Raw genomic sequence first — 13,807 nt, 5'->3', positions numbered from 1 at the left:
GTTTTGGGGAGAACGACCAGAAGAACGCGGCGATTTCGATTTACGAGGCGCTGGAGATGGAGGACGAGGCGGAGGCGGAGGACGAGGCGGAGAAGTGGGCGAGGTCGTTCCGGTCGACGTCGGAGCTGGTGTACATGTTGGTGCGAGAGCCGAATCCGAAACACACGAGTTTGTTTGTGTGCATTTTCGACCAAGTGATGTCGCTGAACACGCTGCTGAACCACTTCATTGAGGCGGCGGAGGGGAGCAAGAAGGGAAAGGCGCTGACGAACGACATGGCGCTGCAGGTGCTGCGGACGATGGACATGTTGCTGGGGTACGGGCCGAGGATATACTTCGACAAGGAGGCGAGGGAGCTGGCGGAGAGGGTGCTGTCGAAGCTGGAGAAGTGGCGGACGAGGACGAAGCAGCTGGAGTCGCTGGCGAGTCGGGTGGAGCAGCTGTTGAAGAGTTTGGACAAGAACCCGCTGCCTCGCGAAATGTCGAAAAAGGTGGAGCGAATTTGGCAGACGATACCGATCGGCGTGACGGTGTTCGACTACCCGCCCGGGGCGCTGCTGTTCAGCGAGGACGCGATGACGCTGGCGAAGCAGATCACGGCGATCGACTTCGAGACGTACAGGATGGTGGAGGTGGAGGAGCTGAAGAACCAGAGTTGGAACAAGACGTCGAGGTTTTGTGTGGCGAGGCACGTGTTGAAGCTGATTCAGCGCTCGAACCGCCTGTCATTTTGGGTGGCGACAATCGTCTTGCTGCAGCCGAGGAAGAAGGACCGCGTGAAGGCGCTGGCGGCGCTGATCAAGGTGGCTTGGAGTTTGAAGGAGATAAGGAACTACAACTCGATGCTGAGCGTGGTGGCGGGGATGAACCTGATTTGCATTTCTCGACTTCGTCGCACGTTCGCCCAGCTGAGCAAGCGCCACCTCGACATGTTCGAGGAGCTGAAGAACCTTTCGAACCCGATGCTGTCCTTCAAGGCGCTTCGCGCGCTGATGAACCAGGACGCCGCTCGTCGCGACGCCGTGTGCAAGCTGCCCCCGATCGGTCTGAGCCTGTCCGAAATTGCCATGACCGAGGAGGGCAACGACGACGTGCTCGCCGTCGAGAGCCAGTCGGGCAAGGGCAGCGGGGAAAAGACCTTCTTGATCAACATGGGGAAGTGGGAGCTGTTGTACAACTGCATTTGTACCGCGCTGATGCACCAGTCCGCGGACTGGCGCATCAGCGAGATCGACCCGCCTTACAGTTGCCTTTTCAGCCTCCCCACCCTGTCCGAGGAAATTCTGTATCAGCTCTCTCTCGCGCGCGAGCCCGGCCGTCCGTGAGCGGGCTCGCGGCGCGCCGCCGTCAAGACGTCGCCGTTTAACTTTTTTTGTGTGTGCGTACAACGTAAAAAAAAAAGGGAAAAAAGAGAAAAAGGAGGAGCCCTTTGGCCACTTCTCGCGGCTGCCGTGGCAGGTTGCAAGTGCGTGTGTATAAATATACGCGTTCTCCGCTCCCCTGTTATTTAGCACTGAAGTGGGTCGCGCGTTTCGGAGGTGCGAGTCTTTTGTTGTTTCGTTCTGTGAGGCGACGAGCGCTTGCCGAGCTTGTCCGAACACTCGCTGACTGTGTGTGCGTACAGCGTAAAAAAAGGGGTAAAAAGAGAAAAAGAGGGGCCCTTTGGCCACTTCTCGCGGCTGCCGTGGCAGGTTGCAAGTGCATGTGCATACGTATACGCGTTCTCCGCTCCCCTGTTATTTAGCACTGAAGTGGGTCGCGCGTTTCGGAGGTGCGAGTTTTTTATTGTTTCGTTCTGTGAGATGACGAGCGCTTGCTGAGCTTGTCCGAATACTCGCCGTCGTAGTCCACGGACAGGAGGCTCCTTCTTGGCTTTCGCAGGGTTTGGTCGACGTACGCCTGGACCTTGATGAGGGTGTCGTCGTCTAGTTTGTCGATGTCCACTTCCACTTCATCGCCCGAGATTTCGGAGGTAGAGATGACTTCTAGCAGTCCTGGGACGGCTGACCGGTCCAGGGACTCCTCGATGCGTCGACACAGTTCTTCTTTTTCGGCGTAGGTGAGGGGCAGGCGGGGGGGGATGATCTTCAGCTTCTTGATGCGGTTGACTGGGAGTTGCATGCGGAGTTTTTCTTCCACGATTTCTTTGGCACTTTCTTCTTGTGACTGTTTTGTGGATTCGATTTTTTCTTTGGTTTGTTGAATTTGTGCTTCCAGTTCTTCCGCCTCTTGTTCGAGCGATTTGATGAGGGTGTCTTGTTCCTGTTGTCGTCCGCCGTCGTTGCTTCCCTGAGTGGCGGTCAACGCTTTGAGCTCCGCGTAGTTTGCCTCGAACTCTTCCAGAAGGCTTTCCGAGAGCAGGGCTATGCTGGACCCTGGCTCGTTGAACTTGAGGGCGTTGGTGAAGACCAGTCGCATGAGTCTCGCGAAGGCGGCGATGTTTTGAACTTCGCCGGACAGCAGTTTCTTCTTGATGGTACCCAGATCCATCGGCATTTTGATGATTTTTGGATAGACGGGCAGGTCCAGAGCGACCCAGTCCACCGGTTCCAGAAATACGGCCGATTGGGGGTTGTCCATGAAGTGCATCAAGACGTCGAACGCGTAGAGCAGTTCGGTGCTCTTGAGCGTTTCCTCGGCATTTTCCCTCTTGCGGCGGTGCTCGCGTTCGGACATGTATATCTCGTCGAACACCGAGATGAAGTCTTCTCGATGGTATCCGCGCTTCACTGGATCAACGGTGCGTTGTCAGAGCGGTGGGTGGTTCGCACGGGCTGCGGGAGAGGGGGGGGTGCACACACATCGTACGCGTTGTTGACTTACTTTTTTTTTTTTTTGCTTGTATCAGCGAGAGTTGGCTGGCGTCGCTCGATCGGGCGACGTTTCGGCGGCGGGTGACGCGGCGCTCGACGTACGGCCGTGTCGGTCGCGGTACGCCGGGCTGAAAGCAGGCTCAATGTGAGATCAAAGTAACATGCACGTGGTTCGGGGAGGGGAGGAGGTTGCCCGTCTTTTGCGCGAGCAGGTATTGCGCGGTCGTGCCGGATAAGGAGATAAGTGGGGTGAATCGCGTGCACCGCACAAACGGGTGAGGGGAAAAAAAAATAAATAAATTTTGGGTACACAATGTACCCTTGTGCACTAAGAGGGTAGAGACGGGGTGGCGAAGTCGGTGCGTACGTGTGTATTTTTACACGTGGCGAAGGTGGGTGAGAGAGGGCCGGCGGTTCGCGCGGCTCAGTAATCGTCTCCGCGGCTGATTACTTCTTTACAGGTGGGTCTCAACACGATAGTGTGTTCGAACTGGGCCGTGTAGCAGTCTTTGACGTCATAGAGGGGCGGGTGCGCCGATACGACGCCCGAGTCCAGCAGGCTTTTGAGGGCGATCAGGTGCTTGGTCTGTCCTTTCGAGTCGAGCCACCTCCTGCAGAACGGCAGCGTTTTGTAGACTGTGTTGATGTGGTGAAGGAGCTGCTTCGCAGACGCCGACCTGGGCACCACATGCGGTGCATCGGCACGCTTCATATAGTGAGAGCAGTCACCGCCGTCGTGTACCCAACCTTTGCCGGTGGACCCGAACGTCTCGATAGCGTAGAACTCGTTTTCCTCCATTCTTGTCATTTCTCTCCCGCTCACGATGGGCACACTCTTTCCCGAGTGAATGATGTACGGCTCGATCGAGTGCCCGTTGAGATTTCTGATGGCCTTGACGGGGTAGACCTTTCCGTCCAGCTCGACCTCGTAGCTCTCCATGACCTCCTGAATCGCGGACCCGACGTCCCCGAGCTGGACGTCGATGCCCGCCTCCCTGATGCCCGTGTTGGTCGCATCTCGGACGGCCTCGAGCAGCCTGTCGTACCGGGGGTTCCAAGTCAACGTGCACGCCGAGTCTATGATCAGGCCGTTCACGTGCACGCCGAAGTCCAGCTTCATGACGTCGTTGGGCCCCAACACGCTGGCATCGCCCGTGTTCGGCGTGTAGTGAGCGGCGCAATTGTTCAAACTCACGCCGGTCGGAAATCCGATCCCCGACCTCAAACCCTTCGCCTCGACCAGCTTGACCACGGAGCTCTCCACCATCTCCACAATGTCTATCATCTTCATCCCAGGACGAATCACACTCTTGGCGTACCGGCGCACTTGTCTGTGCACCTCGGCCGCGCGGCGAATGTCGTTGTACGACTTGAAATTCAGGCGCTCTAACGCCCTCTTCTCCTCGCTCGTTGTCCTCACAAGATGGTCAGCCTCGGCATACGCCATGACCTCACCCTCGGGGTAGCTGCCGCTCGGGTAGAACCTAGACACGGGGACAGACGGCGGTGACGTCTGTTGGATAGCTTCAATACCACACACGTCAGCCTCGCACATCTCTCAACGCGTCACTACCGAAAAAACAACGCACCCTCACGCGACTTCGGACCCGCCACCTTGTCCGCCTCGCGCGTCGACGAGGTCTCTTCCACCTTCACGCACCCGCGGCAAAAAAAAACGTCAACACTCTCTCCCCGGGCGGCGGAGGACCCACCACAACTCCCCTCGTACCCTGCCTGCTCCCGGCGCTCGATCCATGGACGCAAAAAATAAACTTTCTCACCCCCTGAAACAAAGCCACCCGAAATTGTATCGCCTCCGACCTCTCACACACGCGTACACAAAAGCGAACCTAAAAAGCTACACACATATACACATTTATTCTATATAAAGCGCTCACACTTCGCACTGAGCATCAATTTTTTTTCTCGCCATTTTTTCTTTTCTCTCCTCACCACCACCGTAGCCTCAAGCTCAAGGGACAAAAATGCGTGGCCGCTTTCTCACACGCGCTGGAACGGCATCGAATGCTGTCCCGTCACGTTCCCCTGAAATGCAATGGTGTACTCTTGCGCGCAGTTGAGCGTCTCCGAACTCGCCGCGGAGATCGTAGGACCCCCCTGCACCTCCTCGGCGTCGTAGACGACCTTGACCTTGTTGCTTGTGAGGTACTTCACGGTGACCGCTCCCGGGTCGACCCACATGACGACGGCCTCCGCCGGAAGCCGGCACTCAAATTGCGAAATGAACGTGTTTCTCGCCACAGCCTGCAAAACTCGGTCGCAGTTGAACTCGTCGAACAAAATAGACCTTTCCGGTGGGCAGGAAGGCATCAGAATAAACGAAAAAAAAAAAGCGCCACAAAATTCACACACACAAACGCCGCAACACCGCACGTGCGCGTACCTGTATGCGCTTCCCTTGGTCGGCTCGCTCGCGTCCCAGTGTCCTCTGTATTTCTCCACCAGGGCGCTGGCCAGGTTCTGTCGAAACAGTTCCATCTGCTCGTTGGAAAGTCCCTCGATTCTGTTCGCCCACCACGCGGCTGCCGCCAGAATCTCTGGCACCAGCGCCAGGCGCTCCCGGCCAAGGTAGAAGTCTGCACCATTCTTCCGAAAAGATGACATATGTGTAGAGAGCTGAGGCGGGGCGCAGTCCCGACCGAATTATTTATTTAGGTGAAACTGCGAAAAATTAAACATGACAGTTCATAAACGAAAAAAATGTAGCAATAACTACTCCTTGAATTTCTATATATTGATGACATGATAGATAGGACTTCTCGACAACACTTGAGGTGCGGCAGAGAGGTCCATCGCGCATTCGACCGCGCCGGGGTCTAGAGGCACGCGGTCCTCGGTGATGCGAACCCACCTTCCCTCGCGGTCCACCTCGTACGTCTGGTACGCGTGTTCTGGGTCTATCGTGAACAGACAGAAGAACGCGGCCTCGGACTTCTGGAGGGATGTGATACTCACGCGGCCAAGGACGGAGAAGGGCGCAATGACGGGGTGGCGAGGCGAAAATTTCGAACAAATTCTGGTGGATGTCACGTTCAGATAGATAGAAACTTCTCGCGACGCCAGCTCACCGGCGAGAAATGTGCTCCGCAAGAATAGGGCCCGCGAGTCGTCTGCGTCTGGCCGCTCGTCCACGTCCTCCATGACGAGGTGGGATGGTGGGAGCGCGAGGCTCTGCTCGGTGGAGCAGCGCGACTCGTCGGGCGCCGGGGCCTCCGTCGCGCTGATTAACAGCGGGTTGGACTGGGCGTTGTCGCAAAGCGCCGGGCCCGAGGCGGGCAGCTGGGCGAGGTCGGGTGCCAACGCGTCATAGGACCGATGGTGTTGGTCCTGCGTGTAAAAAATGTGTGGCGTCGCCACATGGTGACACAAGCTGGTCTCGAAGGGCGGGTGCGGCTCCATCGGCGGTTTCTTCGCGACAGGGCGCGCCGGAGGGGGCGGGTGCACTTTCTTCGTGGCGACTGGCTCGTCACCGCCCCTGCGAAAGAGGCGCTTGCAGCGTTCTACCCAACTTGTACCAGCCACGCCTAACGGCTTTTTTCTCTTCTTTTTGTGCCTGCGCGCTGCCGGCCGACTCCTGCCCTCGCGGCGCGTTCCTCGGGTGCACCGAGACAGCAGCTTGCACGTGCCGAAGCAGCAGCGTCCCACACAACAGCAGCAGGGACAGCAGCAGTAGACGGCCAGGCACACAATTCCAATTCCCAAAATGGTGAGAATAACTGTGTAGGCGATAGACCAGTAGCAGCCGTATTGGGATAGGCAGGTGAAGCTCCAGATGCCGGGGCATATTTCCCGGCAGCCAGGGGTGCTGGAGGTCACGAGCGCGTTGTTGGCGCTCTCGGGGTTGTCGCCGTAGTAGTGGGTGTCCGACTTTTTGGCCACGTCGAAGTTCACCAGCACTTGGTCCAGGAGCTCGTAGTCTGAGCTGTAGAGGCTGACGTTGCAGGAGCTGGACGAGTCGATGATGTTTTGGGAGTACAGGTCGAATTGGGCGTTGTACGCCCAGTAGGGGTAGATGGAGACAAGGATGGCGTTTGGGTCGACGATACCGCCAGTGCATCCGTGTACGGAGATGTAGTAGTCGGCGTTGAGCTGACCGGTGTTCATGACGGTGACTTTGAGTCGTCCTTGCTTGGAGAACGCGCTGAAATTTTCCGCGGATGAAAACACGATTTTTCCGGTACTTTTGTTGATTATGTAGCGGATTTTGTCGGCTTTGATGTAGAGCGTGATGAGCGTATTTTGAATCTCGGTGACGTGGAGGGCGAATTGGTGGGACAGGTTTTTGGCCGGGATGTCTATCGGATTTCCCCAGCGAGACAACAAGTAGCTGGGCGTGAGATTTTGGCTCCTGAGGTTGTCGTCCGCCTCGAAGATGTCGTCCAGCTGGTTGTACAGACAGGAGGATGCGGGGACCGTGCACCGGTTGGGCTGAGAAGTGAAGGCGCTGAAGGAGGCGCCGATCTTGTTGCAGGTTCGTCCGGACAGGTCGAACATGGATTTGGACAGAATCATCCAGTTTTTTTCCATTTGCTTCACTCTTTCGGAATCGAACGGCTGACTCGGCATACACAAGTAGGAGTCGGGGAACACCGGATACGCAGTCCAGGGGTGGAAGTCGCCCACGATTTGGGCGGAGAGGGTCGCGTCTTTGTTGACGAAGAAGGGTTTGGTGTTGTCGAGGTAGAGGCGATAGGGCTCGTCTCCCGCGCCTGTCACCTCGACTTCGATTTGGTAGAACAGGTGCGACGGCTCTATTTCGTAGATGTCCCACCAAGTGTCGCTGAGACGGAGGCAGTGCGCGCTGGAAAACTTATAGCCAAAGGGATTGCAGTCCAAGGGGGCGCGGTTGGCGCCGGAGAAGTAGAAAATGTCCAGGTAACTGCAGCTACAGCAGAAGCCCTTAACCGTGAGGAGAGAGGTCAAATAGAGAAAAAAAGAGGGAGGAAGGAGTGACGGGTCGGATTCGAAGGCGCGACGGGCGTACGTACGTTCGACTGGCTGATCTTCTTTCCGTCGGAGGTATAGTGCCATCCGCACGTGGAAGCGTCGCTATTGCCATCCTTGCACGCTGGTGGGTGGAACAAGTGCGATTGTCAGGGTAGGAGTTGCAAAAAGGTGCGCGCGAAGACCCGGCGCGCGGGGGAGAGGCGTACTCGGAGGGGAAAAGGTCGACCCTCGCTAGGGAGGCGCGCGATTTCAGACAGAGTGCATCGGGTGAGTGATTGGTGCGCATAGTAGGAAGGTGAAGGGAAGAAAAAAAAATGTACCAAAATTATTTTTTCAAAGGGTTTGCCGTTGACAGTCTAGACATGTGCAAGCAAGAGTCAGCTCGGACTAACGCGCACGAACCGCCCGCGGGGAGCGACGGACCTGGACGTAGATGAGGGGGTAGACCAAGGAGATGGGCGTTTTTTTGATGGTGATTTTGATCGGGGACTCGAAGGTGCTGGAGACATCGCTTGCATCCTTGGACGACTGGATGTAGGCTTCTATGACGTTGGTCTTATTCTAGAGGCGCACCGCGGAGCCGGGAAAAGAGGCGTCAGGGGGAGAGAGAGAAAAACAAAAAGACGCGCAGACGTCAGCTACACAAGCGGAGTAGTGTGTGTGGTAGATATATACAGAAAGGTTATTGATCGACAGGCCAACGGCGAGTCTTCGAACGCAGCTCAGCTTCGAAACCTCGTCTGAGGAAGAGTTAGTGCAGAGCTCTATGACGGAGGAGGAGATGATGTCGGCGCGCGCGGAGGTCGCCAGCAGGGCGAGGAGGAGCAGGACCCCGGCCGCTCTTAGGTTCCTTAGGTTCCGTGGCGTCATAACGACCGACGGCACACAGATTAGATCGGTCGGAAACCGATCGAGGGCTTAAGCAGGTCAGACGGTCAGCAAACACACGTAACACGAGAATGTGGGACAGAGAACCGGATGGCCAGAGCTTCGCACATGGCAGACGGGGGTTCGGGGTTATCGGGCAGATTGAGGGCATGGGAGAAACTAGGCCAAGGTTGACCTAAAAAAAAAACAAATACAACGGTTATAACGTCTTTATTTGTTTTGGGAGTTTTTCTGATTCGTTTTCACATTCGTTCTTCTTGCACCGGTGCTTTACGCGTATTCCTGACATGGTTGTATCTTCTTCCGAGTCATCTCCCTTCCTAGAGCAGGTTGAGCAGTCATTCTACACCAACATGGTGCTCCTTGGCTTCAGAGCGGACCCTGTCTTCCGAGAGCTCGGGTACACCGTTTCCCCCTCTATGTTTCAAGCGCCGAACATGAAGGGTATGGAGGGCGTGTTGTACTTTTTGCTGACCAAAATTCGTCCGGAATTGAAACAGGTGCGTTTTTTTTTTTTTCGAGTTCGCGCCGAAGAGGGTCTGACGCCGCCGAAAAGGAGTGGAGAGCCATATGGCCGATTCTAGACAAAAAGCAAGCGAGGGAATTCAAAGAGAGCGCCCACAAGGTTCTCTTGGAGCTGGAGAAGCAGGGTTGCTTTCCAACGGCGACAATTCGATTCTTTCACCTGCACAGCTGCAGCGGCGAAAAGTACGGCAGGAGCCCACGCGCCGTGCGTAAAGAAGTCCATTTTGCGCGTTTACGGGGCGTTTTGTGTTTGGGTACAACATCAATTTGTATTGATACCTCTTTTTTCATAGGTTTTGTCATATGGTTTGGAATCTTTCTACACACGCGCTGTGTTCTCAGTCGCCAGGCGCGGAGGCATGCCCGAAGTTGAGAGGGGTGCCGCCCGCGTCGGCTTTGAACGCGACTCAGATGGAGGCGCAAAAGCGCGCGCTGGGCCTGGGCATCTACTTGACGAGCATGGAGAGTCTGGAGGTGGCGCGTCGCATATCTGAGAGCGAGAAGGTGTGGAAGTCTACGGCGCGAGAGCTAGAAGAGGACTATCGTCGGGTGCAGTCGGAGCTGTCGCTAATCAGGTCAAAGCACCGAGAATTGGAAAAGCTGTTAGAAAACGAGAAGGGGGTAGAACACGTGGAAAAAGACGTCGAGTCCAACTGGGACTCTATATTGGACTTCTTCGAATCCACGAAGGCGCAACGAGGAATGATAAAAGATGTTCTAAATAGAAAATCTAGTACAATTGTTATACAAGGCAGTCAGTTCTGCGAAGACGATTGCAAGGACCGAAATGAGCCAGGGTCTCTTGGTTCCGGCGAAGTCGATTTGAAAGCCGTATTGAATCGTTGGATCGATTCCGCTCATCCCCTTTTGACCGAGCTCAATCGTGTATATAGCCTCTCTTCTGAATCTAAATTTGAATGGCTGAAAAAAAAAAAAACTGAGCCCTCAAGTGCTTCTGATCAGAATGCGCTTGACCAACTTCTCGCTAGTTTGGATGGCATGCTCGTCCAGCATGGGCATCACCTGAATCACACTCGCTCATTGATTGAGCAGCTAGAGCTCGAATTGGCGTCAGACGACGCTATCATTTCCCGGCTGGAAGCCGATCTTGTCGCGCCTCCCCCGCCCCCTCCTCAACTCCACGAGAAGCGCGTTTCGAACGCGTCTCAAAGCCGCCCTGTTCCAAAATGCGACCCTCCCCCTCTGAACTGCGACGCGCTTGTATCGAGCTATTCAAATCACATCCGAGCAAAAACGAACTCGCGCCCTACAACGCCTCTTCTAGACGCGAACGCCGACCGCCATCCTCTCTTCGACTGGACGGGCCTTTCTTCGTCTGCCTCGCCCCTGGACCTGCTGCTGTCTCCCGACACCGCTCGCAGCCTCCAAAGTACATAAATCCCTGTGTTATAAATATTTATATACAAACAGTGCGTTTTTCACACACTTGTCACTTTCTGGTCGCATAAACGACGGCTGCAGATGCCGTATCTCGGATGTAAGAACCCCACGTGGTGCCCCATTCCCAGAACGTCTCCCACCATCTAGATCCAATCACTTTCACCACGGTGGTCTTCACGACACCGGCCCTCCTCCCGCCGTCTCTCGAAGCAGACTTCCTGGTCCTCACGCTGATTCGGCACTCGTAGCAGTCTTCCTCCGCCTTTTCGGATCCAAACGTGATGGAACGGTCGGACGTTTCGCCGACGGGCTCGGGCGGTCGCGAAGTCGCCTCCCTGTCGACCAAACAGCGCGCAATCCGCCCGTTTCGAATCAACAAATGAATCTCGCACTCGTCCACCTCGGACTCGATCAGCTGAGACACCACGCCCAAATCCTCCCGAAGCGCGACCGCGTCGGGCTTCATCGCCGCCAAGCACATGCACTTCCAAATGCTCTTCTCGTTCATGTCCGCGCACAGGCGACGCTCTGAACCCTGCAACCAGACCAAGTCCGGCTGACGCGAAAAGAGCTCCGAATTCACGCGACGGTTCGTCACCAATTCCGAACACAATGATTCCTCGCTCGTCTCGGCCAAAACTTTCTCGTCCTCTCTCGTCAGGTCCTCGCAGTCCAAGCTGGCGGCCCCGCCCTTCCTCGCCCGCTCCTCTGACGTCCCCCCGTCGCCACTCGGCGCCGCCCTGTCGCGGTACCTGTAGAAGTACGATTCCCACAGTCGCAGTCTGCTCGCCGACAGTTTCCCCGTCACTCCCCCGTCCTTGACGGTGTAGTTCGGATTCACCCAGCCGCTCCAAGTGGACCCGCGCTCTCTTTGCGACTGCCACTCCTGCTCCAATTCCGCCAAGTACGCCCACACGCACGGCAGACTTCCCCCCTTCTCCTCCCTCTGCTTCTCGCTGTCGAACAAAAACGTTCCGTATCGCCCGCTCTGAGCCGCGTCCAGCAGCCACACCAAGAACTCCGGCGTGAACTCGAACGACTCGGGACACTGCCGCATGCACTGATACACCGCGTCGAGCCACTGGATGAACACCGGAGAACTCTCGTCCGTTTGGCTCTCCATCTGCCCTATTCCGAACCTCAGCGCAAATCTGTGTCCAAAGGACAGCCACTCCTTCTGTACAAGGCAGCAAAACCCCTTTATCGTCCTGAAATACGGATCCAGTATCAGCTCCACCAAAGAGACCAGCTGAGACGTCCTATCCCACCCGTCGCTGCAGTGCACCAACACCGAAGACCCCTCTTCCAGCCGACTCGCTATCGCCAACGCGCCGCTCAATATCGACTTCACGTGCACCAGCCACTGCGAGGACTTCACCGCCGCCGACGCCGGCGAGCCGCTGGCGCTCAGCAACAACACTCGACACAGCGCACCGAACGAACTCCTCACCTTGTGAATGTTGTGAATGTTCAGAAACTCCATCCTGCAGTCCCCATATCGACTCACGTTCTCGTACCCACCACCCTTAACGATGTTGGCAATAGCAGCCGTCAGCGATCTCGCATCTATAATATACATGGGCACTCTGTCCCGCTCTCCATACTCGTCTACACACTCTTCGATTTTCTCTGTGCGCTCGTCGGCGCGACATCGCCCCGCCTGCCTTCGCCCGTACCCTGGGTTCGCCTCCCAAATCGCCCTCACCAACTTCTCGTCTCCTTCATTGCCCCTCCTCAGTCCGGACAGCGGCTGCGCGCTCCTCGACAACGTCGCGCCGTTCCTCCCGTTTATCCACACTGTCGTCGGCACTCTCTCCGAACTCCGGAACTTGCTCGACGATATCACCTCCGCCAGCCCCACCGACCTCGGCACCACGAACCTCGACGGGTACGTCTCGCAAATCCCGTACAACCGACCACCGACCTCGTTTTCCGTCAATTCAAACCACCTCTTCCACCCAGACAGCTCGTCCAGCCTCTCGTACTCCGCCACCGGATCGTATCTCCACGACTTCCCGTTCGGCAGCGTCGACAGCTTCCTGCTCTCTCCGAGACTGTAGCAAAATATGGGCGGGTTCGACTGGTGCCTCACGAAGAAAGAGCGACTCTTTATGTGTCGCACCAGCTTCTCTCTCTCTTCCGCCGTACAAAATAAAAACCGAAACCGACGCACGTCCTTCGTGTACACCTCAACGGCATACCCCGCCCTCGGACCCGACGGCGCCCCCGTGACGAACGGCAGCGTCTGAAAGGCCGGCTCCGTCTGCTGCGCGTAACTCGACACGCACAAGTTCGGTATCGTTATCGTCTCTCTCCCCTGCAAAAAACGTCAGCACTCTTTCTCCGGTACATAAAACCACCCTTTTTCCCACGTCGTACCGCAAACGAGCTAAACCATATCCTGTAGCTCGTCAAACACATGCGCCCCTCCAAATCCATATTCAGCGACACGCTCGTGCATCTGCACGTCAGCAGCCACGTCTCCACGCGTTCTCCCTCGTACAACTTTATTTTCTCGCTCTCTTCTAACGCCGACTCGCGCTCCGCGACCGTCGAACTCTGTTCTTCATTCTGCCCATCTCGCAAACAGTGCCGTCAGCCCCCCTTCTTCTGCAAAACATCTCAAACGTGCGCATGTCGCACAAATATGTACAACGCGCACGTCCACCAGTCCGACCCACATACACACATTTTCCCGCGCATCTGGAACATTCCTATTCTGCCCGCACACTTACATCGTTCATAGCACGAAGTCAGGATGACAGCACGACGGGCTCGACGCCCCTCAAGCAAAAAAAATTTATTGAATATTGAGTAATCGTTTTCGCTGCACAAAAATACTTTTTTTTCTGTCACTCACCCTGTCTGGATTCCGTGTCAAAGAAGGGCTGCACTCTGCGGCGAGGAAGGTTCCGCACGCTTTTGAAGCCACGATGAACCATTCTCACGCCCGATCTGGTCCCTATCGAAAACACGATCCGGACGATGCTCTTCGGCGCGCCTTCTTTTCGCCGCACGCGTTCCTCGAATGCATCTCTCCCTCAAGACGTCGTCGGCATCATATCCCCGTCCCTTCCTCCCGCGCAAAAAATGTCACAAGGGGGACGTGCACCGTGAGAAATTCAGACGTCGCACGAAAAAAATCGGCCCATTTGTGCGCACCCGCGAGACCATTTATGTGCAACTCGATTCTCTGACAAGCGTACTCTGAA

The 13,807-nt window shown here is 56.1% G+C and overlaps 7 protein-coding genes across 8 annotated transcripts; 2 read left to right on the top strand and 5 right to left on the bottom strand.

Moving 5' to 3' along the window:
- Positions 1-56: 56 nt before the first annotated feature.
- On the top strand, positions 57-1,325 carry LOC126304997 (ras guanine nucleotide exchange factor S-like). Its single transcript, XM_049991984.1, has one exon. The coding sequence runs from the start codon at positions 57-59 to the stop codon at positions 1,323-1,325; it is 1,269 nt and encodes a 422-aa protein (XP_049847941.1).
- Positions 1,326-1,782: 457 nt separating this feature from the next.
- Positions 1,783-2,676, bottom strand: LOC126304996 (uncharacterized). Its single transcript, XM_049991983.1, has one exon. The coding sequence runs from the start codon at positions 2,674-2,676 to the stop codon at positions 1,783-1,785; it is 894 nt and encodes a 297-aa protein (XP_049847940.1).
- Positions 2,677-2,820: 144 nt separating this feature from the next.
- LOC126304985 (hapless 2-like) lies at positions 2,821-8,814 on the bottom strand. 2 transcript variants are annotated; one of them, XM_049991972.1, is made up of 7 exons: positions 8,457-8,814; positions 8,205-8,342; positions 8,102-8,137; positions 7,988-8,012; positions 7,823-7,902; positions 5,551-7,733; positions 2,821-2,858 (listed from the first exon to the last, which is right to left on the bottom strand). In XM_049991972.1, exons 1-6 carry the CDS (start codon positions 8,649-8,651, stop codon positions 5,562-5,564), a joined length of 2,646 nt encoding a protein of 881 aa, XP_049847929.1. In that variant the 5' UTR covers positions 8,652-8,814; the 3' UTR covers positions 2,821-2,858; positions 5,551-5,561. The 2 variants fall into 2 exon arrangements, with proteins under 2 accessions (XP_049847929.1, XP_049847930.1); XM_049991973.1 differs by lacking the exons at positions 8,102-8,137; positions 8,205-8,342; positions 8,457-8,814 and having other exon boundaries at positions 5,548-7,719; positions 7,988-8,061.
- Positions 2,821-13,349, bottom strand: LOC126304986 (myotubularin-related protein 2-like). The gene is made up of 4 exons (XM_049991974.1): positions 13,281-13,349; positions 12,975-13,166; positions 10,589-12,912; positions 2,821-2,838 (listed from the first exon to the last, which is right to left on the bottom strand). Exons 1-3 carry the CDS (start codon positions 13,305-13,307, stop codon positions 10,645-10,647), a joined length of 2,487 nt encoding a protein of 828 aa, XP_049847931.1. The 5' UTR covers positions 13,308-13,349; the 3' UTR covers positions 2,821-2,838; positions 10,589-10,644.
- LOC126304995 (uncharacterized) lies at positions 3,171-4,569 on the bottom strand. Its single transcript, XM_049991982.1, has 3 exons — positions 4,543-4,569; positions 4,403-4,463; positions 3,171-4,337 (listed from the first exon to the last, which is right to left on the bottom strand). Exons 1-3 carry the CDS (start codon positions 4,567-4,569, stop codon positions 3,238-3,240), a joined length of 1,188 nt encoding a protein of 395 aa, XP_049847939.1. The 3' UTR covers positions 3,171-3,237.
- On the bottom strand, positions 4,664-5,497 carry LOC126304991 (protein BTG2-like). Its single transcript, XM_049991978.1, has 2 exons — positions 5,218-5,497; positions 4,664-5,121 (listed from the first exon to the last, which is right to left on the bottom strand). Exons 1-2 carry the CDS (start codon positions 5,436-5,438, stop codon positions 4,815-4,817), a joined length of 528 nt encoding a protein of 175 aa, XP_049847935.1. The 5' UTR covers positions 5,439-5,497; the 3' UTR covers positions 4,664-4,814.
- LOC126304987 (uncharacterized) lies at positions 8,922-10,636 on the top strand. Its single transcript, XM_049991975.1, has 3 exons — positions 8,922-9,169; positions 9,226-9,377; positions 9,488-10,636. The coding sequence occupies exons 1-3, from the start codon at positions 8,957-8,959 to the stop codon at positions 10,590-10,592; spliced, it is 1,470 nt and encodes a 489-aa protein (XP_049847932.1). The 5' UTR covers positions 8,922-8,956; the 3' UTR covers positions 10,593-10,636.
- Positions 13,350-13,807: the final 458 nt, after the last annotated feature.

This window comes from Schistocerca gregaria, unplaced genomic scaffold (assembly GCF_023897955.1).
Source record: "Schistocerca gregaria isolate iqSchGreg1 unplaced genomic scaffold, iqSchGreg1.2 ptg000215l, whole genome shotgun sequence".
Taxonomy (NCBI): domain Eukaryota; kingdom Metazoa; phylum Arthropoda; class Insecta; order Orthoptera; family Acrididae; genus Schistocerca; species Schistocerca gregaria.
Note: the sequence above shows the minus strand (reverse complement) of the source record. Positions and strands in the feature narration are given on the sequence as shown.